The sequence below is a fragment of the Oenanthe melanoleuca genome, chromosome 1A, assembly GCF_029582105.1.
Source record: "Oenanthe melanoleuca isolate GR-GAL-2019-014 chromosome 1A, OMel1.0, whole genome shotgun sequence".
NCBI lineage: Eukaryota > Metazoa > Chordata > Aves > Passeriformes > Muscicapidae > Oenanthe > Oenanthe melanoleuca.
The window spans coordinates 11312948-11340001 of record NC_079334.1 but is presented as its reverse complement, the minus strand read 5'-3'; the positions used below and the strand labels follow the sequence as shown (position 1 = coordinate 11340001).

The 27054-nt window shown below is 40.5% G+C and overlaps 2 protein-coding genes across 7 annotated transcripts in view; one reads left to right on the top strand and one right to left on the bottom strand.

Annotated features, from left to right (window-relative positions):
- Positions 1-8609, top strand: part of PPARA (peroxisome proliferator activated receptor alpha) — a 33211-nt gene extending 24602 nt beyond the window's left edge. For all 6 annotated transcript variants that reach the window (XM_056507057.1, XM_056507091.1, XM_056507064.1 and 3 more), the window contains 2 exons: positions 706-1153; positions 1330-8609. In XM_056507057.1, coding sequence (XP_056363032.1) covers positions 706-1153; positions 1330-1577 — 696 coding nt within the window. In that variant the 3' untranslated portion in view covers positions 1578-8609. The remainder of the gene's footprint in view (positions 1-705; positions 1154-1329) is intronic.
- A 2374-nt stretch (positions 8610-10983) lies between these two features.
- Positions 10984-26424, bottom strand: CDPF1 (cysteine rich DPF motif domain containing 1). Its single transcript, XM_056512512.1, has 5 exons — positions 26421-26424; positions 19397-19474; positions 19265-19268; positions 17225-17336; positions 10984-11790 (listed from the first exon to the last, which is right to left on the bottom strand). The coding sequence occupies exons 1-5, from the start codon at positions 26422-26424 to the stop codon at positions 11641-11643; spliced, it is 348 nt and encodes a 115-aa protein (XP_056368487.1). The 3' UTR covers positions 10984-11640.
- Positions 26425-27054: the final 630 nt, after the last annotated feature.

Genomic DNA, 27054 nt, shown 5'->3' with positions numbered 1-27054 from the left:
ATGATGTTTTAAGAGAGTGGCTCTTCTGTATGTAAAGCATGTACCTTTTGAAACAAAGGGGATGATGGAAAAGACCAAATTTTGTGTTTGGCGTTCTGGTGGGATTCTCTGTAGAGAGGTGACTCAGCACCAACTGCAGCCAGGAAGTTGGGACAACTCTGACATTGTCTATGAAAATCTGATAATAAAACACAAGAGTGTTGCAGGGTTCACATTCTTATGCAGATATGCTGCCCTGTGTGTTGAAATGACTGTCTGTATTCCCCCTAGGGTACTTCAGGAAAGCATCATGATGTGCATCAAGTGTAGTTAGTTTAGGAATCAATAGGAGTGTAGGCAGAATAACCTGGTGTTCTGGAGAAGGTAATAAAAGTCTTTTGTGAACCCTTTGGGACTGGCTCTGAGATGGATATGTGCATACCAAGCACAGGAGTGCTGGAGCTTCACTGTAACTATTAGATAAAACTAAATTAAAGATATGCCATGCATTTTTATATTTGCATTGCTGTTTGCACAGCAGACTTGTTGGGTATTGCATTTTGTCATACATTGTTTATAAGAAGTATAATAGAACTCAGAGTATATTGACAGTTGAGGACTGATTAGCATGGAAGTTGAAGTTTATCAAAATTCTTATTCTCTAGGAAGCAAACTGATAAATAACCATTATTTAGTGACTGAACTAGTGGTTTTTTTTCTCTGTAGCCATTTGTTATACATGATATGGATACTTTATGTATGGCAGAGAAGACCCTGGTGGCAAAACTGGTAGCCAATGGGATTCAGAACAAAGAAGCAGAAGTTCGAATCTTCCACTGCTGCCAGTGTACATCTGTGGAGACTGTCACAGAACTCACGGAATTTGCCAAATCCATCCCAGGCTTCTCCAACCTGGATTTAAACGATCAGGTGACGCTATTGAAGTATGGGGTGTATGAAGCCATATTTGCCATGTTGGCCTCTGTGATGAACAAGGACGGGATGCTAGTGGCCTATGGGAATGGATTTATAACCCGGGAGTTCCTGAAGAGCCTGAGAAAGCCATTCTGTGATATAATGGAGCCAAAATTTGACTTTGCAATGAAATTCAATGCGCTGGATTTGGACGATAGTGATATATCCCTTTTTGTTGCTGCCATTATTTGCTGTGGAGGTAAGCATTACATATTTGTTCTCTAAGGTAGTAAATTTTAATATTTACCTCTCATGAATTAAAAATGTTAATGGAAAAGCTTCTATCCTCTGGAAGATTCAGTTCTACCACTAACTACACTTTGAGGAATCATTATAAAATTATGACATGTATTCTTTTGCTTGTTTTGAGAACAGATCGTCCTGGTCTTGTAAATGTAGGACACATTGAAAAAATGCAGGAGAGCATTGTGCATGTACTGAAACTTCACTTGCAAAACAACCATCCTGACGACACCTTCCTCTTCCCAAAACTTCTGCAAAAAATGGCTGACCTCCGACAGCTGGTCACAGAGCATGCTCAGCTTGTTCAGATAATCAAGAAGACTGAATCTGATGCACATTTACACCCTTTACTACAGGAAATCTACAGGGATATGTATTGAGGATTTTTAGTATTTTTTTCCACGATATTTAAAGACAGAGAAATAAAGATGGGAGCAAAACTACTTGTACAGTTACGTGCAGTTCACTCAGCCCAGAGCAGGAAAAATCTAAAACTGGGGAACTGGAGTGTTACACTTCTTTTGGTTTGGGATCTTTTGTCTTCTTTTGAAAAAGTGATGCAGAAAAATACTGGTCAGAGTGCTCAATGAAGTGTCTTACTATGGTTCTTTTATTTGGAAATTTGAAGATTGGTAAGGAATACATATTTGTATAATAAATCAGAATGTTAAGTAACAGAAATTATCAAAATTGTATTTCCTCTTGGCTTAGTCATTTTAGTATTAATGTAACAAAATCAGCACCTTCCTTCCAGGTATCTGCACAATCAGAAAGATGATGCACTTTTGCCTAATGATAATTACTGAGAACCAGCTAACACTTTTTCTTAAAACATTCAGTCTAGGTGTAGCAAATGACTGGATATTACTGTCCATTTACTTCTAAAAATTTGGAAAGGTCCTTGATCCATTGCTGCTTTAATTCCATGAAATTACGTACAGCTTCCTCTAGTGTTACGTTGGCATATTTCGGGTTAGCACGTTTAAAAGATGGTTCTCTTATGGAATTAAGCAAAATCCAAAGAGTTATCTAAAATACAGCAGGGATGCTCCAACAGATGTGTCTTGAGGAGTAAACATGATAAACTGGTGGGACCTTTTTGTTTCAAAAGTCTTTTAAGGAAATGTGAAAATAACACTTAAGAAAAATATATTGTATACCCTGTATTTTTGTAGAACTTGTAATAGCTCAGGATGCAGTTTTTACATAAAAATACTATTTTGAATTAGCAAGAATTTTGGAGAGACTGAAAGATCTGATCCTACCCCAGGAAAAAAAAAAAAAAAAAAAAAAAAAAAAAGAATTTTAACTTTCCAGCAGTGATCCTTCACTCTACTGCAAAGGAATGATTGGATAGGAGAGGCACCAGCTTCCATTAAGTGTCTTGGCAGTATAGTTGTTTGGACTTGTTTCCTTTTCTGATGAATACACTGCTTCATTTTTTACCCACTTGGATCTATTTCTATGCCCTCTTCAGTCTGACTGATAGAAGTATTTGGTACTTGTTTTCACCAGATTTTGTCCGTGTGGATAAGGTGACAGTAATTCCATGAGCAGTGTTTGTATGTGTCAGACTCTGTCATAGTAGGAAAGGCAGCACAGCTGAAAGTAAGTTTATCATGCTTCTAGGAGTAAACTAATTTTTACAACCACACTTTCTGTACTCCTGGTGCAAAATAAGCCACAAGGAAATGGCTTCCTGACTTTGCCATTTCATGGGCTCTTTTCTCAGAGAGCTGCCCAGAAGTGCCAGCTGCATGCAAGGCTCTCTGCTGTTTCTCTTTCATATTTTTGATATGGCAGCTTCACATAATTACCTCCAATTTTACTTTCTGTTTCACAACGAGTCCCAGGAGCAGTCCCAGCATTTTCACTACAGTTAAGCTTTCAGTGGCACAGGAGGACACTTTGTACTTGTTTTATTGTGGCACATTTGAAGACACCAGAATCTTCACTGCAAGGATTGAGTGATGAAGTGAGATCACACTGTTGTTCTTATTTCAATGGCATTGCTTGTTTCTGTCCAGGCCCTCAGGCACAGCTGGACACTGGAAAAAAATGCAGGTTTAAAGGCAACTTGGGGTTTATCTGGTCAATGATTATGGCAGAAGTTATAGATAAATATAGATATGTTTAGTGTAAAATATTGGAGCACAGGCCTCAAATTTGGTGAGCATCTAGGGCAGGATAGAAACTGCATGTGCACAAAACTTCCTCCCCTTCTCTTTGCCACCAGGAAGAACAGGCCTCAAACACTCAGAGAAGAATGTTGGTCTTGCCAGGAATTCTCAGATGAGAAATGGGCTGCCTTTTGTGTCCCAGAGCAGCACACAGTGTGCCCTCAGAAACAAAGGATTTTAGGAATGCTGCTGCTTTATTCTCCCAGCCAACTCTATTTCACTGAGGACCTGTGGTGAGGGGCTTAATCCATGGAAATAATTGATCTGCAATATTGCTGATGCAGAAAGTTGTCAAAATACCAGCCATTCTGGAATGGTGTTCTGAAACTGTGGGAGCCAACTGTTAGTTTATATTCTAAAAAAGAACAAAAAAAAAAAAGGATAACTTGAGGTTTTTTTCCCCCCAAATCAGATCTTTGCAAAGGCAAATTTCAAAATTGTATTTCATAATCTAAGTGTACTATAGATTGTCAGGAAATCAGATACATTCAGTGTGCATAACTATTTTTCCAGCACTTGTTCTCAAAAGTGGCTAAAACAGTTTAGTAACACTTAAGAACATGGAAAATTAATAATAAATACTTAAACTCTCAGCAAAGCTATAAAGAATTGCAAATAGAGTAACTCAGGTAAAGACATAACATTTTGCTCTTTTAGCAACTGCTTGTAACAAGGTCTTGTTATTAGCATAAGAAAAGTGCATATTTTTTTTATTATTTGAAAACCAAGAAATTTTTGACTACTTCCTTGGACAGTTTAATTTCTGTTTTAAATTAAATTGCAGACCCTTAATGAGAAAAGAAAAAAAAAAAAGAGAACACATCTCTGAAATACAGAAATATGAACAATATGTTAACACAGCCTAAAATTCTGGATGGATTCCACTGCACATTCCCACAGTCACTTCAAAGAGTGGCACAGGGCAGACAATTCCTTTCCTGAGAATTAATGAGCAAAGGAACTTCTCATTTCTACTTTACACTTTTAAGGAATTACATTTGCTCCTTCAGGAGGTGAGTACAGCAGGTTTTGGCCAAGGAGATTTTTAAGTTACTCTGTTTATGTAGTTTTTTTTAAAAAAATTTGGAATCCAAGCTAGTCTCAGATCTATTTCTGATTTGTTACTTCAGAATCTTCCCTATGTGCAGATAAACTAATACTTTAAAATACCCCCTCTATGAAGAGAAGAAAAATGATCAGATTTTGGGATTTAAATGGTATTAAAGATTTACTGGCTCATCAGGTAATCAGTTTGGGTCTGATTCTTGCCAACATAACTCATTTTACTGTCATAGCATGGAAGAACTCTGGTTAGCAACCAGGCCCCATAAACATCTTAAGGCAAGAGACACTAGATGCATAGAGAAATATCCTAGGAAACAATGGTATGACTTACTTAAGTTTTCAGCAAACCTAGAGATTACTCATTTTTGAGCATTGTTTGGGGAGGGAAATATTTATTTATTTATTTATTTATTCTGGTGCTCTAGCTGCTTTTTGTCAAAGGGTAAGGGGAGAAGAAAAGGAAGGTTTTGTGCTAAGCATTAGGGAAATCTGATATTCATTCTTCTCCTTAATTATTTCCTTTAAAGCTGCTGTTTTAAAAAAGTTAGTTACTTTGTACCTTTCAAAATTTCTGATCCCACTTTTGCTTTAAACACAAACTGACACCTGATAGGAAAATTTCCACTCACAGAAACTGCGTCTTTCGTCACATTTAAAGAAACCATATTTTGTGTTAATTGCCATTTCCATGTGCCTTTGTGCTCTGATTCCAGCAGCTGCTGCAGAGCTGAAGTGCTGCCAGAGAGCAGAGTTTTGCATTATTCCTGCCCCACGCAGATCTCGGAAATACCAGCAGTTGCACTAAGCCTGTTCTCATGAGAGAGCTGGCACAAGGCTGCACATCAAAGAGCTTATAATAAGCATCTAAACATTTGTTTGTTTATTTAAACTGCTGAAACTTGGGGAGATTTATTCATCACGAGAGCTGGGTCACAAAGGATTGGGTTTGAATTTCCTCCTTATTCCTGATGGAAAGCCTGGATGAACTTAGGCCCCATCTGAGGCAGAGCAGCTGAGGGATATCCTGCTGTGGCTGCAGAGGAACAGTTTCAGTCTCTCCTGAAAAGCTCCCCTTTCCTAGCTGAAAATCTGCAACTGCATTTGACAAATGCATTTGCAGCTGTCGTGGTACTGTTTAAGCATAAGGTCTTACAAATAATGGTCCCTCTCAGAAACCCCTAGTCCTTTAGGAAGTGTTGGAATGTAAGGTGGAGCATAGTATCTGTGCTTGCTATGTCCCATGTGCTTTCCTGATAATCAGTTGCATATAATGTTTGTATTTAGGTTTAATCAGCTTTATTATCTTTCTTTTACTGGAGAGTTAAATTATATGTGGGTTTGATATAAGAGTATTGATATTGTAATGTGTCATGGGATTTTTTTAATTTAATGTAGTACCATTTCTTCCTGTTTCAGTTTATAAAATACAAGAATATAATTGCAAGGTATAAACTTTCACTAAATTAATTACAGAGGTGCTTAAAGAAAAATGTGTAAATTATTTAATTTAAATATTTGTTACATACTTTATCTTGTGAACCCTTTGTACAGTGAGGAAGTATTTACTTTTATGGGCTAAGGATGAAGGGGCTGATGTCAAAGACAAATTGCTATTTATTCCTTTCTGGTCTTTTATTGCTGTATCATTTCTGAAGAGCTATCACAAATTCTTCAAAGTTATCAGTGCTTGGTGTTGACGATTATAACAAAACTTTGAAATATATTTTCACATAGACCATAGACTTCCTTTTATTTAATTTTAATTAAAAGCAAGTCTAGTTGAGGAACAGCTGCAGTCCCAAAACCGAGGTTTTAACTCAAGTTCACCAATAGGAAAATAGTTTGTAGAACTAAGTTCATCTTTGTTTTGCAGCATGGTAGCTCATTTTCCTTTGAAAAGAGCTATAAAGAAGCTGCATTTGGTTCGTGCACCAGTGCTGGTTTTTTTTCTGAGGAACTGACTTGTGGCTCACTGGGAATAACAGCATGTACTCAGGATTATTCCCTGCCACCTGCCCTGAGGGCAACCTGCTACTTTTATAGACGTATTTCAAACATGATTTGGCAGCGCGAAACAAGATGTTGAAATGGCATTATTGGCTTCCCTCAGGAGGGTTCCTGTGGGATTTTAAATAGAATTCAGAGTCTGTTCATAGGGATTCTGTGTCTGGTGCATGCAGCTGTGACAGTCTGTGCCTACAGCATCCTCCTAAGGAAATCTGATATAGGGATGAAGGTACCTTTCAAAGGAATCTACCTTTTATTTTGCTGTATGAATCACCAAACACAGTAGCTATCACAAGCACAATCTATTACAAATGTTCTAGCTATCATTTGTACTTACTGCTTTTTATTTGCAACATATAACATTTCATTTCCTCAAATTGCTGCAACTTGGCATTTTCACTTCATCAGTGTCACCACACAGGTATGTTGTCTCCTGAGGTGTTTGTATCGTGTTTGCAAAAGCTCTGCTGGACTTCCCTGTGCTAACCTGCAGCCACTTCCTTTACACTATCACTTCACATAACACAAACTCACTGTGTAACTGAGCCCACCCTAAGGAAGGCTGTTTCCTGCTTTCTTTTTTCCATTGTGCTCACAGGTTTTTAAAATCTTTTTCTGCTCCTGAAGCTGGGGTGTTTTTTTCCTTGAGCTCCTTTATTGCGTCAGTCAATCTTGTCAGATTCCATTGTTGTGGATGTTTCATAACAGAATTCCTGTTGCAAGGACCTCAATTTCAGATGAGCTGCCTCTGTCAGGGGATAGGCAGCATGCACAAGAGACTGATCTGATTACAGGCTGGACCTTAATTAAGGACTGCAAGATCAAGCATGAGGTAGTTGAAGTAGTAGTAGCATTTTGGTGTACTTTCTCAGGTTGGATATGCAGGTAATCCCTATTGTGGTAAAGACACCAGCCTTATGCTCAATGCCAGGAGTTTATGGCATTCTTTCCTCTTGAAAGAAAAAAGATTGCCAGGATGGGGTAGTCCTGAGCCACTGAAATCGTGGTGGCACACGTGCTGTGTTGTGCTGCGGGTGTGTCGGAGTGCGTGTCACCAGGCAGCCTGTGTGGGATGTGCTGCAGAGCTGGGAGCAGCTCACCCCGGCCCTCCTGCGGGTGACTCACTGGCAACAGCCACCCCTGCTCGCCCCAGCCCATCCAGGGCCTCACAGGCCTCATTCCCCCACACACAACAGCTCTCTCCATGGAATCACTGTGCCTTGGCCCTTCTGCAGAGGAGGAACGTGCGTGGTTTAGTTACTTCTTTAGTAATGATGATGCTAACCAATGTTTCAATGCTATCAATATGCTCCAGAACCCCCTCTGAGTGGTTTGACAAAGTCTGGTGTAGCAGCTTCCCTGGGAGCTGCCTCCTGTGCAGCTCCTGCTGTTCTACAGCTCTTACAAAGAGTTGCTCAGAATTTTCTCTAGGAATGCAGCACCACAGCTTAAGTGCCCCGGGATGCTGAAGCCCTCCCTCACATCTTAAATGGTCTCTTATCTGGTAGGACATAAAAAAAGCACAGTGTTGTTAATGTTGTTAATGTTGCCAAACCCTAAACAATAGAGCTAACAAGTGTTTCATTAAATCAAGATATCAATATTAAAGAGAAAACAAAACAGCTTACTGTTTCCAGTCATCTGTTTTTTAGGAGGTGTTGGGTAGATTTTACTACAGAACGTAGAACGAGCAGACATTTCTTGCAAGGAGTAGTCAAACCTAATTCTCATGGAATGCTTGTTTCCCAGTAAAAACCACTAATTCAAGCCAAGTTCCCAAGTTTCTTTCTGTAAGAACAATGCAAATGACACTTCCAAGGACGAATGAATGCCCTGGTCTCGCAGGGATTTTTAGGAAAGACAACGTATCTTGCACTTGTGAATGTTAAAGTCACATCTAGCTACATACAATGATGCATTCTCAAACGTTACCAGCCTACTGATCTAGGATGTAAAAAACTTGAACTAAACTTTTTTTCTTTTTTACATTCTGATTTTTTCCACTTTCTTTAAAAATAAGAGGTTGAATTCACAGTGTTTGTATAGAGACTGGTAGGAACCTATGTGCTTTAATCCTTTCAGACTGAATGTAAACCAACTTAATTTGAAACACAGTTTTGCCTTAATGGTTTTAAAAAATAAAGTATTTTTAAAAGTGAATTTAATGACTTGTGCTGGTCTTTTATCTCCAGGAAAGGAATTCACTGCAATGTGACATTCCAAAGGCAGCATATTTGAAGCATCTTAAAGTACTGATGCTTCCCTGTGTACTGTCAGACACCTTTTGAAGCAGGAGTAGGTGTGTAACAGAGACATTGCATATACATTTATCTCTATATATTACCTAAGTTTGTGCTGACCCACCATCCAGCTGTGATCTTTCATATTCTCATAGGTTGTATGGCTGGTTTGAGACATCCATGGAATTCAACAAGTAACAAGTGCACTTCTGTGTGAAGGGCAGCACTGGCTAATTCAATGACCGCATCTTCAATTAAATCAGTCAGGGAAATACATCACAGGTAGCTGTTTTCCTTCCAGACTCTGGAGATATTTTAAGCTGGTAAGAGACTGCTGATGAGAAAATTACAGCAGAGGAAAAAGACTTGGGTTTCTTCATCATGGAAGACCTGGTGTTGAGCAGCAGAAAGTACTTGGAGACCCCAATGAAAATAACCTGTAAAGGCTGTGCATCCATGAAGAGCGGGAAAAGTCAGGCATGGTACGATTTAAGCTGTGAAATCACATATATACCAAAATATGATGAGACTGAGACCATAATGCTCATGTTCAGTGGGAATAAAAGAATGGGGAATACATAAATTCTAACAGCTGGGCACAGATAATAACCCATTGTCATTGCAGGAAATACCAAGTGGCATGTAGGGCAGTCTCCTTTCCATCAAGCATAGACCAGAGATGCCAGAACACATCTGCTGTCCCTCTGTGGAACCTTCTGGCTTTTCTGCACCTACTAGGTCTTCACAGCCAGGTAACTTAAAGCAGAGGTATCCCTGACTTGGTTTTTCCTGCTGTACGATAATAACTGAGCTGTACTGAGCCAAATTAAATATTCTGTAGTTCTGCTCTGAGGTTCTGCTTCCTTTTAATACTGAGTCTTTTCCCCCTGCAGTTCAACATAAGAAGTACTTAAAGGCGTGGCAATTTCTGAGGGCTTTAAATGACTCCTCAGTCATATCGTAAAGGCAAAGAATGGTTATAAATAAATATAAATAAATATATAAATATAAATATAAATATAAATATAAATATAAATATAAATATAAATATAAATATAAATATAAATATAAATATAAATATAAATATAAATATAAATATAAATATATTAGATAACTGCATTTGTCTTAAAAGGGCAAAGAGGAAGCTGAACAGGAGGGAAAACAGGTCAGAGAGATGAGATTCCATTCTCGCTGACATGGGAACTGCACTAGGCAGGCTTTTAAAATCTGCTTTTAAGAGTACAGTCTGTCATGAACAATAGGAAATCCAGAAAATAAAATATTTCAGGGTATGTTTGCTAGTATAAACATACCCTGTGATCTCACATAACCATGTTGCTTTCACAGCTTGCTTATAAGAGTACAATTCCAAGGTGGGAAAGTGTTCTCTTCAGTTGTGGGTTTAGCACAGGACATGCCTTTGGTGTTTTACAGAACAGATACAGACACTGCACAGCTCTTAAACAGTGTTCCTAAAAGGAAACTGAAATATACCAACCATCTTACCTAAGTTTAGTATCACTTTCCCTGAAAGTGTAGTCTTTTGTAACTGCAAAAAGGAATCTGAAATGTTGCCTCCTAACATGAATTTTTTTCCACAATTAGATACATACATATATTTTATTTATTAAAGCATTTAGGGCTTGAAAAAGCTACTAATAGGTCCACTATTTCTCCTCCAATCACTGCAAGAAATTTCAGTCCTGAACAGAGGGCACCAATATACTAAGTTTAGAAAAAAGAAAGATTTTAGGTTTTAAATTCCCTAAACAGCTCATTGAAATAATGTTGATTTCTTTTAACAGACACATGTATATTCTACTAAAATGAATGATTTTTTGATGTCCTGTTACAAATTATATGGATGGAAAAGTTGGAAAAAAGAGATGTTAACCAAGGCACTAAGAGGATCTGAAGCAATAACCAACAGTAACTTGAGTAACTTGAGGGAGCATTCTAGATGTATCCTTAAGGCATGGGACTCTGGTTTTACATAAAAGACACCTAAATCTTAGGACAGTCAGAACAGATAACTGAAGAAGCTAATTTTTTAGCTAAACAAATTGCTGCTTTCTATAACAACCTTTTACCTTTTTTGCCTGAAACTGTGTTTCTGACATCCCTATTACAGCTGCAGTTTATTTGTCCGGTTCAGGAAAGAATCGAGTGTACTAATGGAACTTTTCTATCTCCAGATTAACTGCTTTGAAAGTGAAAAGGAAGTCATCTTTATTGTAAAGCATAAGCCAAATGTATTCATGGTCCTCTCCTGTTGCTGTGCTCACATGGACTGGAAGGTTAAGTAAAAAGTGACTGCAAGAGCAAGGGACTTGTAAATACTTCTATTGATTGCAGAAGCACCAACCTTCAGAATTTCAAGTCTCAATGCTGTGATAACATTAATATTACCATATTGAAAAATTTAGGTATTATATTTATGACATTTTCTCACAGCACTTTTATTTTAGACTTAAAAAGAAAGCTTTAAATTCCCTGCTTAATGTAATCTTACCAGGACAGCACTGCAAGATTAACAATCGGTGTACACTGGCTTTCTTGGGTATATATTGAATTAAGCCAGATCAATCTGGTTCAGGATTTCATAACAGTGCAGGAGTGTCAAGAACAACACCACAAAGCACTAAAATAGCAAATGTGAAAATCTGGATGTGGTTCCTATGCTCTGTGCTGTTTGGTTTCTTACTGCAAGCACTTCACATGGTGACAGCAGGCTCGTCTGCCTTCTTTTCTGGCTCCTCAGCACCTCGGAGCCGCTCCCTGGCACGGCCGGCGCTGCACGGGGATGTCTGAACCCAAGCCAAGGGCAAGGAAATGTGCTGCTCTCTCCAGTAGTACTGAGCTGATGAAGGTCACTTCTTTAAAAGGAGCAACATGATAGTCTCCAAGCAGAGAGGAGAAACCCCAGCCAAAGAACTGTCGCTCTTGGGCTGTCAAGATTTATGCTTTGTATCCGTTTTTTTGCAGGATTTCTGCTGGGGCTTCTTTTTATCCATGTCTTCTTTTATTTCCAAAGGAAACCCATTTATATTTTCCTTTACACAGGGGAGGCAGAAACTTTTGGAGTAGAACAGATTACAGTCCTGTAAAGAAAATAACATTACTAGCAGGATACACAATGGAAATATTTACATTCCAGTCTCCTTAAACTACATTTATATTTAGAATTCTTCCAAAATTAATTCTTCTTCTTCTAGGCTGAAATATTCAATCAATTTAACTTTTTCCTACTCAATAATTCTAGTATCTGGTTAGAGTCAACTGGGTGAAAAATAAAACCCTCCAAATCAACTGTCCCACTGGTTCTATTAAAGTGACCTTCACCAGCTCCCTGCTCCAGGCAATTGCAACACCCCTCCTTCAGCTGCCTCCTCCTTCCAGCACCATGCATGGGTTTCCTGGCCTGCTCACTGAATTCCAAATAGGATTTCATGGGTAAGCAGCAGCTAGTGTTGCTGATGGATTATACTTGGAGAGTGAATAAAGGTGTAAGAGATTCTATGGGTTTTACTGAAACAGTGAAGTTTTCCTCTAAGTCTTGGCTGATGAAGATTTCTACCTCCTGGGAGGATCTTCCAAATTCCTGCAATGGTGTGTGAGACTTGGAGCCTCAGCACACTCTTCCTCACCAGTCTCCATAAAAATGGCCTAAAGGCCAACGTAAGTGCTAAGTACTGGGGGCTCTCACAACAGACCATCTTTTCCATAACTCCCAAAAAACCTGGTCTTACTTCCATTAATCCATGCACTTGTACTGTCATAGGACACTACTAAAAAGTATCACTATCATATCACTATCACAGAGGTGTCCAATAACTGGCGTAGTTAAATGAACTCCGTTCATCTGAGACAATTCAAGTGAGATTTCATCCCTTACCCTCAATAAATGCATTCACTGGTTAAAACCTAAAACCACACCTAGTACTAAAGCTTGAGCTAATGTCTCTCCTCTGAACTCTTGATAACAAAGTATAAAAGCTGTTGTGCACAAAGAAGGTGTTTTTGCTATCCCTGTTCCATTCATAGCTTGTACAGACCCAATATTTATTTTTTCTTCAGGAGCTGTAACCAGATGTCAGTAATTGAATAGAAAGAAGCAAAACTGATGGAACGTTTCAATGCATTTGCAATGTAGAGTTTGAACAACTGGAAGAGAAACTAATTAATGTATTACTCCTTTGCTCTGTGGTGAGAATTGGCATCCCTGGTTCTCTTAATGTGCTGATCACCAAATTCCAAATAGGATTTCATGGGTAAACTGGAATTGGTGTTGCTGATAGATTAATCTTGGGGATTTAAGAATGAACAAAGACATCAGTTTAGATAGAACTGGACATCTTTTGGGAAATGGATTCCCTGGGTCTTACCTAAATAGCAAAGTTTTCCCCTTGCCATGGTCATTTGCAGCTGGCCTTTCTCTGGGAGCTAGACTTGGCTATTCCTGTGTTCCTCTCCTTGCTTTTGTTTCTTATGTCACTATCTGGGCTTTAGCAGCAGATTCAGCTGATAAGTATATCAAAATCACAATCATCCTGCTTCCATGTGACTTGGAAGCTTGAGGAACAACTTCTCTTCATCTATTGTCCTTTTCCTCGTTGATTGCCAGGCCCCTTCATATTCAGGAATGAGTGTGAGGCCTTAGCCTCTAAAAAGCCCTGAAAGTGGATTTCAGTTGCACAATCTCCAGAGCCTATTGTTTTTTGTCTCTTGGTATCCTTAATATGTTAAGCTGCCAGTTTAAAAGGGGAGATTAGAGTTTAAGTTGGCCTGCTATTGTTGCTTGCTTTGCCAAATGGCACACAGCCCCCCAGCTCCAAGGCTCAGGGCTCCCAGAGGTGGCCCCTGGGTCATGGCAGAGGAGGATCCCCTCCCTGTTCCTGCAGGTGGGATCTCTGATGTCAAGATGCAGCTCCTCACAGGTAACACAGGTGCTCAACTTGCATTCTTTTGGCTGAAATGAGTTGCCAGCTAGTGCAGATTTTGGCCAACAGGAGCTGGGGAAATCAGGATTATGAACCACTGCACCCCTGAGCATGTACTCATAGTCCTGCTCTCTTGGTCCTGGGATTTTCAGCCTAACTCTTCTTTCAATGCCCTATGAATTAAACTTACTATGTAGAGTTGAGCCCTTCTTTTAAACTCTTATCCTGATACAGTTCTGTGTTTAATCAGATGATCCTTAATGTGTTTTCTCCCTTCTGTGGCCAAGGTGGGGGGGGGTGAGGGGGCATTTCAATTTCAAACTGAGTAGTCCAATTCAGGAAAAACTGAGCTGCCAAAGCAGGCTGCCATAGTTTATTTCTGTTTTGACATGGATCACGTCTGAAAGATACATACATATATATATATATTTATAGGGATGGTATCGTTACCACAATACGTAAAGGAAAGGCTCTGCTCATCCATACCCAGGACTGACCCCAAATGACTGGAAGCTGAGTGGGAAGCAGCTGTGGTATTACATTTATCACTTAATACCTACAGTCATGTCCAAGGTCAGTGCTCAGTCACCTTCTGCTGAGGTGAGCAATAAGGGTTGAAACTTCCTCCCTTTCCACTTTTCTTCTCCAAAAGCCATCTTTTTTCCATGTCTTTAGAAAGCGTTGCAATAAAACAGAAGTAACTATTTTAAATTACTAATATGGTCAGATTATATAATTTCCTCTCTCCTTTTCTGAAAGGGGTAATAGGAAGAAGGGCACTCAATCTACCCAAGAACTTTTAAAAGCATTTCTATTATCTTCCTTTTTGTGTGGTTTTGACATGGTTTAAGACATTACATTTAATCATGGGAATTATTCCCAGCTGGATTAGAACTAATGGCACTTACTAAGGCACTCTGATAAAAGACTTTAGCAGGGTGATATAGGCTACAAAATGATTGAAGTAAATTAACTGAGTGAAACTTCGGAGGATATTTGGAGATATTTAAGTTTATGAGCACTATACAGAACAATTGCTAAGTCATGACTTCTGTTGGCACAGCAACTGTAAGGAAATACACTTCAGCTAGCATGGGTTGTCTCATGAAAAGCCTAAAATCTGATCTGTCTCTCAAATCTCCTTAGGTACAAAAGCTAGCTAAAATCCCTTTGCCAAATCCAAGGTCAGAAAAATCTTAATTTTGCCACACGTTAGCCTAATACTATTCTGAATTACCACAATATTAAAAGCAACCTGTCACTAAAACCTTTCCAATTGGTCCAGCTTCTTTGCCAGAGGCCCAAGAAAGTATGATCTTCTTCACCTTCAGTTCCTATGTTTTAACACTTAGGTCAGGAATGAACTGATATACTTGGGTCAAGCACAAGCAGGAACCACAACCAATACAGAGATATTATCCTAACTTTCTCTCTCTATTGCCTTGGATAAGTTTTTACTTTACTTTTAATTTTCCCTACATGAAGAGGAATAGTATCTGTTTACTTACTTTGTGGTGTGGGAGTTTAAAGCACTAATTATAATTTCAGCAGATCTCTTTCAATGTTACCTAAGCAGTATTGCTAAATTCATTTTGAAACCGTAGTCATATGTGTGATTCACTATCTGGCCTGGCCAGCTTGGCAAGAAATTTATTCTCAATTATTTACAATCAATGTTTTACTTTGAGTGATACCATCAGAGGAATCTTGAAAACTCAGATAACAAGCAGTAAATGACTGACAAATTTCCACAACAGGCATAATAAGCAGAACTTTAAAAAAGATTAGAGGCTTCCATTAGTTTACTGCAAGTATCTTCTATTCATTGCCAAGGTCTAGGTTAACTGAAACAAACACATCTTTTCAAAGAAAAAAGCCCCACTTTCATTCAGAAAAGCACAGTGTGTGCAAAGACCCTGAGAGGCTGAAATGCTTTGACAGCTCAAACTTCCTCACTTGGAAATATCTGCTGAATCCTTCCTAAATTCAAGACGCTTCATTTGGGAATGAAAATAGTTAAATGCACTCAAGTTTGTCCCTAATGTGTCTGTGTTGCCAATCCTCTGATGTTAAAAAGGAAGGATAAACCTGGCATGCCAGGGCAGGAATCAAGCCCCTAAGCCCAAACTCTCTGAGTAGTTGCACTTGGCTCCTCGTTGGGCTCTGTGTGGGAGGGAGTCAGCCCCTGCCACCGCAGGGACAGCAGGGAAGATCCTGCTCATGTGAGCTTTGGCTCCACACAACTGCCCTGAGCAACCTGGCTCTGGAAACTTGAGCCCAGCCACCACAGCCACAAACAGAGAGTGCTGCCACTAACCAGAGCCTACAACTATCCCTTGTAGCTTCAGAATAGAAACAAACAAACAAACAAAACAAAACAAACAAACAAACAAACAAAAAGCAACAACAAACCAAACCCTCTGAGCTGCAATCACTTTTGGTGATTTTCAGTCATTTTAATGTCAGAAGAGACTTCAGAGATGGGATGTTGAGGAATACTCCCAGTGCAGGTAGCTGAGTGTGCAAGCTCCCATGCCAGCTGCACATTGTGCCATGGAGGGTAGGAAACAACTGAAGCAACAAGCCAGGAAGAGGCATGGATGCTTTTCCTAAAAAAGGGTTCAGGACCCTCCCTGCATCACAGTCTGGGAGAGAACTGGTCACCCTGAGAGCCAGTGAACAGCAGGAAGACCTGAGAGCTGAAATTCCAATGGGAATGGGTTCACAGACTGTAGGGGTATAAAAGCCCAGGGGTTCCATCATTCAGGGCTCCTCCTGGAGGAAGCAGCCTGAGCTGTTTCTGCTGCTGCACCATTCAATTAGTAAACAAACCTTTTTTTCCTGAAATTGGATGCCTGACAAACCTTGGTAAGAAATTTCTTGAACAAGGAAATAAATCAAATCAGGAGAAAGGTGTTATTGAATGCTCCTCTTAGCCCATCCTTAGTGCTGATCACCCACAAGTCAGAATAGCAACTACACTGGGCCAAGTGTGTCAGAATCCTTCTGGCTGTGTCTGCCCAACTCCCAAAATTTGAGACTCACAGCAAACAAAGGGGCCAATTCTGTCCTGAGAAGAAGGAATGAAGACAAGTCATTTTACACCACCTTTCTGGACTGCACTCAGATTTCACAGTTTGAGGTTGCCTTCCAGCTGCTGCCTAAATTCATTCTTCTTCAGAGAGCAAGCATGGCATGGTACAACTCTCTTCCCTGCTCACTTCAAACATTAACTTTTGCAAATAGAATGACAGCCCTGTGCTGTGAGTGCAAACTGAACAATCTGTGGATTTATATTCCCTTCACTGTGTGTAATCTATATTGCCCTTGCATTTCCTAGTGCTAAGGAAGTAAAAAAGAGCACTCCTTGTGCTTGAGAGGCTGGACTGTGCTCATCTGTAAATAGAACACTCACAGTTGCTGATCATTTCAATTTAATACTGAGAGCTTCATCTGGCAGAATCCACATGAACATACAATTATGTACAATTAACATACATGTAGTTGTAGGACAAGGGGGAATGGTTTGACTTGAAAATGGATTGTTTGGGATTTTGCTGCTTGATCTTTCTCTGACAGCTGGTTTAGCTGGTACTGTACCAACACACACTGCTCTGCTACACAAACTGCAATGAGACCCAAAGATGAGGAACTTGTCTTTGTCAGGCATGATAGGATCCTTCATGACATAGACTTTTTCCAAAAGCCTGTAAAAGAATAATTTCAGGCTTTTAAGCGTATACTTCATGGTAGGGGACGGTTGAGAGGGAGAAATTGTGGAGGCTGGAAAGTTATCAGCCTTTTGTACTTGCTTTGCTCATCCTGCTATTGTACATGAGGCAATGCAGCAGCTCTACAGCTCCTTTTCTCTTCAAAACCTGCAGCTGCCTTCAGTCCTATACTGCACTTTCTATCTCTCTTCCAAAAGTAGAGCAACTGGTGAGCCTCTGAATGCCATCTTACTAAGTTTTTCTCAATCCTCTACCTGAAGTAATTATATCCTATTTTTTATGACAGGCAATCCTTAGAATAACACACTTCAGTATCTTGTCAAGTCACCATTTCAATTGCACAGCTTTAAATCAGAAATTCTCTTCCAAAGCTGCATGCATGTGAATATAAAATATAAAGGTTTTACTGCTCCTGGATATGTCACTGCTGCAAAGCTGAGGTCCCCAACTCCTGAAAGCAGAAGCTACTAGCAGAGAGCCTTGCAATTACCTCCAGTGTGCTTACTTTATGTCACAGACTGTACTGCTTGTTCCAGGGTGTTGAGGGAGTGCATTTATTAATAATTTGGCAGCCTGCTTGGGAAAATCTAAAGCTTTATTTTTCTGGGAACTCCAGGCAAAATAATAGGGAAGCCAGTTGAGTGTCTGTCTGCACAGGGCACCCAGCAAGGGCACCTGACTTACTCCTGGGCTTAAGTCAAACTTGGATTATGGCAGAAATATGGATAAAAGGCATTTCTGTTGACTCATACTACCTTCTCCTTGCCTCTGTACACACACAAGTGTGTGTAGGAGTGTGTCCAGCACTGTGTCCCTCTCTCCTTTTTCTGTCTACTCAAACAGAAAATGATATGGCCAGAGCCTTCCACTATTAGGAAAGATCAGGCACCTTACCATGGCAGATCACCCTGTCAGCAAGTCCCTGGGGTACAAAGACAGGATTGTGTTTGCAAAGCTCCCCTTGCAGGATTCCCAGCTCTCGTCAATGCAGAGCCATTGGACGAGGCCCTCTGTCCAGCAGATTTCCTGCAGCACTGCACTCTGGATGTGTGAGCAAGCCAAGAAAGATGGGGTGTGAAGCTGTTTCTTAAAAGCATCTATAGAAGTGTGATGCTTCAGCATTATTCTTTTGCTTTTGGCACCTGAGCAATCCAAATAGAGCTGGGATGTTAACACTGAGCTTGGATAACCTAAATTAAGATTCAATTCAGACTCTTCAGGAATTGACCTGATCAAAGGTGAGCCATTGCTCTGCTGAGTGGAAAACCAGTAGCACTGTGGGGTGTGGAATAATAAAGAGACAGCTGCCCAAGGACAACAGCCCCAGCAGGTGGTGATCAACAGCTGTTTCCATTCTTTAGGAAACAGAGCAGTCTTATTGGGGTGAAATGCTGAGTACATGCCTGACTTCCTGCTCCAGAGAGTTCCTGATCATGTCTGCTTGATGGATTTGTTGACCATGGTGGCCTCCACCAAGCTACTCATGCATTTAAAGCAAAGTGTTTTGTTTTACTTTATGGGGAGTTTAATGTCTGGAGACATAGCTGTAACTGAATAATTTCTGGTCAAACTATCCCTACTTAGAAGAGGGAGAAAAGACTTTGGTCCCTGAAAATATAAATATATAGTGAACACCCTGATAACACATGTTCTGACAAGGATTGTCCAATCCACATAACAAAGCACTGCTACAGTGGGGGAAGGGATATTCCCAGAAATACCAGGCTGGCAGTCAGCAGTATTCTAGCAAGAAAATATTGGTATAGTAGAGTTGTCAGTGGGGCTAGGAAATAGGTTAAATGCAAATTTTTGCATGTCATTGAAGCAGGGCACAAAAATCGATTGTTGTCTTTCCTACCAACACCGACAATTTTTAACACTCCTTCTGCCTGGAAAGAAAGGACATCACTTTAAGTACCAAGTGTCATGCTCAGGGTCAATAGAGCACATTATTTGGCTCATGCAGTGCACACTACCAGGATTCTAATGCTCATAGCAGAAATTAAGTATGTGATCTCAGAGGGCACTTACACAACTGAATATTGAGTTTGGTAGCGTCTGCCCATAGTGTGTGTACAGGGCTGATAACTCACACAGCTCACATTTGAACTCTCCTGGGAGCACCCATTTTTAAGCTACCTGCAAGAAACACACACAAAAAAAATCTTGTAGCTTCAAAACACAATGCTGGGAAAATATCTGCAAGAAGATGAAAGACATCTGGCTTTGCAAATTAAAACCCAATGGAAAACCGACAATTGCAAACCTTGATTAGTAAATATTTTCTCCCCAGTCAAGCTGGTTTCCCATGTCTCAGTTAAATTTTCCAATTCCTTAGACAGGTCTATAAATTGCAGACTAGGAGCCTAACTATAAAGTTCACCTATTAATCTGGAACATCCATGAAATAACTCAGGTGACAAAGCACATGTCTGCAAGTTTGAAAACCCTTTGCTCAACTGAGGTCTATACTCCCTAAGTGCTTCCCAGGACACTGTTCCCTATCTGCTGCTGTGCAGAATTCCAATCCAGTTCTGCAATGCCAATTTCCTCCCTCAAACTGGAGCCATAAAAGGGTTTGGAACTCTGCTCAGGAGGCAGGTACCAGGAAGGTAAGTGTTGCAATGAAAAGACTCTGTCTTATTCTTTGCTTCTGGTTCACCTTGGAATAGAGTTTTGGAAGCTTACCCCTGGCTCCCTGTTCCCATCTGGCTTTCTACGGAAATGAGGCCAATGGAATCACCCTATACCATGTGCTCTCAGCTGAGCACAGCCTGCCAAAGGACAGCAGGGCATTCCCACTCTTCCAGCTCTGAGCCAGAGACTTTCCCTGCAGAGCTCATTCATTTCACTCAGGCCACTTCCCTATTTATGCATCAGTTCACTAAGGCCATGCCCCTATTTATGCTCCAGCTCAGGGGTTTTCTTTGGGGGAAAATCACCTGGCTGTCCCTCCTTACCCCACAGGTTTGCACCACAGAGCAGTCTCACAGCACACAAACCAGAGGGTTTCAGAAAAAAGAAACCAAAAGGTGTATTCCAGAAGCACATCCAGAATCAGCTAACACACTCCAACCTGAGTGCCCAGCTGGTGGCCATGCAGCCTACAGGCTGGCACCAGAGGTGATGTAAAACATCCCAAAACACAGAGAATGGGCAGCTGGTATCCAACACCCAACACTTTGGTCCATGGTTTCAGTCTTACTAAATCATACTAGTTACTAATGCAGTAATAAAAAATACTTTTTAGTTTTTTTCTTCTTCTGATATTTTTTTCCTTATTGCTTTTAAGAAACTAGATTGGCTTGCAGAGGAATCCAACAGCTGCTAACAGTAGCACAAGGTAAGAGGCAGAACTGCAGCACCAGCAGAAGGGCATGGCTGGGATGAGGGACCTGCACATCCCTCTTTTGGTGACAGTAAGCTGCTATTTCTGCTTGCCCGACAGAGTGAAACTGAATCCTCAGAGACATCTGCTGACAAGGTGAACTAGGGGCAAGGTGAAGCAGAGCTGGGACTACTTGTCATCTAATGTTCCAGGGAGATCCTCAGAGGCTACAGAGGCTTCATGACAGACATCCCGTTCAGAAAGTCCTAGCCTCTTAAACCCTGAAACTTAATTTTGGGAATTATCTCCCTTACCTCATCACTCCTTTACCACCAGCCTTTCCTAGTCATTCCTGGCATTTCAGTAGCACAGAGTTCTTCAGATGTATCACAAATGGGCTGGACACTGGATTAATAAATAAATTCACCTTGAGAACACCTTAGAAAATAATATTTTTTCACAAATGATAGGACACTTGGATATTATATGTTTTCCCTACCTCACAGGGATGATTGAGAGCATTTAATTAACTCAAGTACTTTCAGATTTGTCAATTGTATGGCATGTACATGCTACCCATTTCTCCCTGTATACTGTGATTCAGATTCTTCAAGCTATGCACTAACTCACTAAGAAGTCTACTTTTTGAACCTTGCATTTTAGGAATACTAGCTAGGTCCCTCTGACATACTTAAATTCACTTTTTCTGCAGGTACCCAGCAGTAAAACCAACATACCAGTTGACTGAATGAGATTCAGATTCACTTGTATACAATTTTTTGTAATCATTCTTCCTTAAAAAGGAGAAATCATTAACCCCAAAGAAGCAGAGTATGGAAAGTCACTTGAATCAAACAGAGAAGGTATAATGGTGACATTTTCTTTAAAATAGTGCAAAACACCAAGAACTACAACAACAAAAAAGAAGTATTTATGGCAGTGAGGGTCATAGACTTTGGAATGAATATGTCCTGATCCCAAGTTAAAATAACAGTCCTGGGTTCAGAGCTGAAGTATGTTAGATATAGAAACACCTGCTCTCTCGCAGACCATCGGCATGTAGAACAGAATCTGTTCAATGCCTACCACTGGGAAGGAATGATATCTATGTCCAAACACATTTTTGGCTATGCCAGTTGAAAAGCATATGATCCTGCCTGCAAGGCACAGATGAATTTATGATGCTTTCCATCTTACTCCCAGCTTACAAGTCACTGGTAGCAGCTGTACCAAGTTTTATTTCACTGGGAACATCATTTGTCCCAAGAGTTTGTCTATACATCAGCATTTGGGAAAGTTAAAGTCCCTGACTGAAGGTGTGAGGTCAATGAATGCACAGATTTCAGGGTAAATGTTCCCACTCAGAAGTAAAGTTTGCTATACAACAAAGTAAAGCCATTTCTTTCTGAAGAGAGGTATTCAACGGCAAGTTTATGCATGTGCTTCACACCTTTAGTCTAAACCACCAAGCAGACAAGTCCAGAGATGCACTTTCTCACAAAGATTCACTTCCAAAAAGTTAATTTGCTTTGAATAACCATGTCTTTATGTCATAAACCCAGCTGAGCCAGACATTGCTTTATCGCATTGGTCAGCTCATTGATTTGGCACTACACACCATCTTAGCAGGATGTGACAGGGTGATAGGTGTCTGTCTCCCCTCCAGACACGTGAAGCTGAGTGAGAACTCATTTCTTTCTAACAAACCAGCAGCAGGATAGAAGACCTCTTGAGGAGAAATTCTAGGGCACTAATCCCTTCTTACTAATGACATGGAAATTTGTCACCACGAGCAGCCCAAATCATCACCAGGTGCTACCACTGTTTTGTTTTTACCTTGGTATGTTCTGAAGCAGCACCATGTCCAAGTAACATGTCACAAGTCTGTCTGGCTGACACATGCTGAACAGGTCTCTGACAACAGCTTGTCTAGAACTGAATTCTGCCCAAGCACTTGCCACTCTGACTGGAAGCCACAAGGTACTTGAACACATCCTTACTTGATACACATGCCCAGGTCTTCTGAAAAGAACACAGTTAGCCACATGCTTGGGTAACCACTGAACTAACATGCTCCACAGAAACCTGCCAGGTCAAGCCTAGAGTGCTGCAGGGCGTGTGTGAGTTTGGCTCATATGTCCTGGCAAAAGGTGAAGCACACAGATTTCAGTGCCATAGTAAGGAAATAAATGCAGTAAAAGAAAGGCATGGGCTAAGTAGTGCTGAAAGAGTGTTTCTCCATGCTGTCTGCAGCTGATACCTGATACAGACATGGGGAAATGGCTCTTAGTCCAGTTCTCTGGAGACTTCTAAAGACTTCAGGGCAATTCTGCTCGGAGCACTCTGCTAAGAGGCCTGGAAGGCATGCCAGAAATCATAAATCACCCTTAAATTGTCAGGGTCAGTGGCAAAGTAGTAGCACAGGTAAGTAATCTGATTTTCTTTGCTTCAAACCTCATTAGCACAAGTATTTACAATGCATAGGTTAAGTCCCTCTTAATACTCCACAGGAGATTCCTGTATTTCTGAGTCACTGATAAACTAGAGAAACCATACAAGAAACAAAGCGCCCATAAAGATGCAGACTTTGATTTAAAGGGCTGTCAGATAAAACCAACATTGACACACCCTTAATCCTCTCCTACAAAACCCTTGTTTCTTTTACCTGCCAGGATTTTCCTGCAGCATCCACTGTTGATGACAATAATCAATTAAAATATTCTCAGCTTGTTTTTCTCCAGGTAAGAGTACTCTCTAGTAGAAGGGCAGGAGTTCATACTCTGACATGTCCCAGTGTTTGATATGACAGATACTTAAATACACTTGAGCACCAGCAATGCTCTTGCCTTCTTCAGAAAAACAATCTGCTGCCTAATTGATCAGGTAGTAGCTATAACAGCAGAACCTTCTTACTTGCTAGTTAATCCCTAGGTGAACAACTTTCTTCCTCCTGTTCCTTCATGCTACAGCCCTGAAGGCAAGTTTAGATCACCTGTGGCTGCCTCCCTGCTCTTCTTTAGAGGTGACTTACCTTGGGTTCAGCACGAATTAGCCCAGGCTGTAATATCACCAAGCATGACCATTCAGAACTTTCATCCTTACGTTCCCAAAGATCACTTGATTGAATTAAACCTTGATTTGCAGCACCCTTTCTGCCAGGGTGGGGGGTTGTGCTGGCATTGCTATACTTTCTCTGCTTGGAAGGAACAGAGATCCCTGCAGGCTTCCCTCTAGCCAATGGGTCACAGAGCAGGCCCCAAGCCCCACTCCTGAACAGCTTCCATGGATTCCCCATAGCAGCAACAGGATAAACAGTCTAGGTGGTCACAGATGTGAAAGCCAGTGTGTTTTCTGAACAGTTGAAGGGAAAGAAGAGTAACACAGGCAAATCAAACCCCTTCCTTAGGTAAAAGGGCTTTTCGAACACGGTGAATCTCAAAAAGGCATCTATACCTAAGATCCATGATTTAACAAAGCTGAGAAACCAACACTCAACAAAAACCAAGCCCAAGTGCCCCTTACTCAGAAATGGCATGCAGCCTGACCTAAATTAGGCAGCATTTAGTAAGAACCTCAAATTAGGTGAGAATTTAAAGCTTCACACAGGAAGGCTGCACAAGGCATCATCTACCCGCAACACAAGAGATCCGAACACTGAAGTGCTGCTGAAGTGATCATCAGTTCTGGATCACAGAACTGTTATTCTTTGCCAAAATGGAAAAACCAGACCTGAGGTCAGATTTCATTAAATCTCCTTCTGGTTCAGTCACAATAAAAAAAAAAAATCAACCTACAGCCATAGTAACCCTCTGTCCTGAATTTATTTTGTCTCCCTTCCAAACTGCAGCTCCCTATTAGAAATTTGCTACATTAATAGCCATAGTGGGGAAGAGAAAGTTGCTCTATTAATATATAAGTGATGACCATTACTTTTTAAGTTGTCCTTAAAAAGAGTTAAGTGCAGGGCCACACATGTACCACTGAAAGTATCAGCTTGGTTAAGCACAATCTAAACTTAGTGCAATACTTTCCAACAGAGTCCAAAAATAGGAACACCAAGATTTTGTGGAAATATAGGAGGAGAGGCTAACACAGTATTTCAGGAAATAAGACATTGTCATTTGACATAATCCTGAAAGGAAGAAATACAGCTCCAGTGATTTATCTCCCCACAGAAAGCAAAGTTGGGACTGTGAGGAAAGACTCAGCCACATGACATTGGGTTGCATGTGACAATGTCCATGCTGGGGAGCTGTGACCAGGAAGATGTTCAGCATTAACACAGTTGGGAAAGGGAATTTTTTCCAATAAAGCGTAACTGCATCTCTCTGTTTGTTAGGACTGAGCTTGAGCTGGGGACTGCAGAATGAAGTAAAGAAAAACTATCCAGAAGGAAAAGCAAATGAAACTACCACAGGGGTGAGAAGTATGGGGTGAAGAGTGTCAGCTTCAAGAAAACCTGGGAATAAAGACAGGCCTGTCCCTACTATACCTAAAACTTCTGCATGCACATGGCCCAGCACACCTTCTACAGCCATGCTCATTCCCTCTGGGATATACTCCTCAAGGTTTGTTGTCCCATCTGGTGTGAACAATAAACACAGAAAAGCACCAGAGAGATCTACTAGCAGCACATCTGGTAGAGCAAAGCCCAGGGTCACCCCACCCTTAGAAAGTTAAGTTTTCAGGGCACTTGCTGGGAATTTGCAAACTGGTGCCTTGTTTCACACCAAGGTCACTTCATTGGTTACAGTTTACAGTGGAAATTAAATCTTTTAGTCAGGGGTTAGCAGCTTCCAAACTTCTTGACATACAGCTATGTCAAATTCCTGTCTTCTAGCCAAGTAGCAATAGGAAACAAGGTGAATTCAGGCACGTACAGGACTTCCTGAATTTTTAGCAATGTTTTCAGGTTACTCTGTTCACCCCTGTCAGAAAGACTTGGCTTCCCAACCAGCACTTGGATTATTTTGCCTAAAAAATATACAGGTACTGAGGCTGCACTTCTTTCAACACCTGATGCATCAAAGAGGTATCAAGGCACATAAACAAGAACTATTTCTGTAATTCTCTGTAGGACACTGAGAAATATATGTTAGACAGCTGAAGACCTATTTTATCACTGAGTGCCAGGCCATTCCTTTTATCCATGCTCTGTACCCTGCACAATCTATTCTCCAGAGGGTCTATACTTATGCTCTTTCCTTCCAGAAGTTCTTTTGGACATACTTACTTCCCTGTTTATCAGAGGTAAAACAGAAGTGGTTTTTTCTCACATAACAAATGTAATCATGGATAGAGATGAATGGTGTGAATCCTAGAATTCAATATAACCAGAGTGGACTGCTCCTCCTGGGTCACATGCTAGGAAGGCAGACATAAAATTTTCACAATTCTGACTTTCTACTCATGCAGCTCAAAATCCACTAAGAATTGGCAGCATCCTCAACATGCCACAGATATTAAATAAACTTTTCTTTGGCTTTAGATCTCCATCTGTCCAGCAAATAGAGACAGGTCTGACTAAGATTTCACTGAGGTCCAAAAAGAAAGTGTGTGCTTAGAGTAGAGCTAATTAAGCAGCAGAGCTGAGGGGTCTTGACAGAAATTGTATGTTGCCTGTGTGTTTCAAAGTTTTTCAAAGAGCTGGCTATAGGTCTTGGTAGATAAGGCTTGAAAATACTGTGATGCTTCATGCCAGATTTAAATGTATACTTCCTTCCTGCACATACCCATGGCTCCAAGCATGGTTAATGAGTAATAACTTCACCCATGTTGTGAAAATTATGACAAAATAAATGAACAGCTGGGGGAGAAGGCGCAGTGCAAAGTTATTACAGCCTGTAGCTAGAAGACTTCAAAGGAGGCAGCATGGTTCAGGTGTTAGATGGGCAGCAAAAAAAGAAAACAGAAAGAGCAGGTGAAAATGCTATCACCAGGCTCTGACAAAAGAAGCAAAAAACACTTGCCAATCCTCTCTTGCTTTTTCCAGGCCTGGACTAAAGAACAAAGAAGCACAAACCATTGCAAACATATAGATAACTAATTTGTTTCTTAATCCAAATCTCAGGTTTTTGCCTATCTATTGGGAATTTTGGAGCTTTTTACACCTTTTTTTTGGTGTAGCAATTTTTGTGCTAGCAAAAACAATGATTTAATCAACAGATAAGTGCAAAGGTGATGCACAGGCTAGAAAGCTTGGTATCTCAACCAGCCCAGGGAGCACATCTCCATTACAAGTCACCTTACCAGCAGAATCCAAGTATTTTCCTACAACTCTCATCAAACAAAAACTTCTTTGGTCTAACAACCTCAGACTGCTGCATCTGGATAGAATGAAACTTTCAGGAGAGCCTTCATCAGACT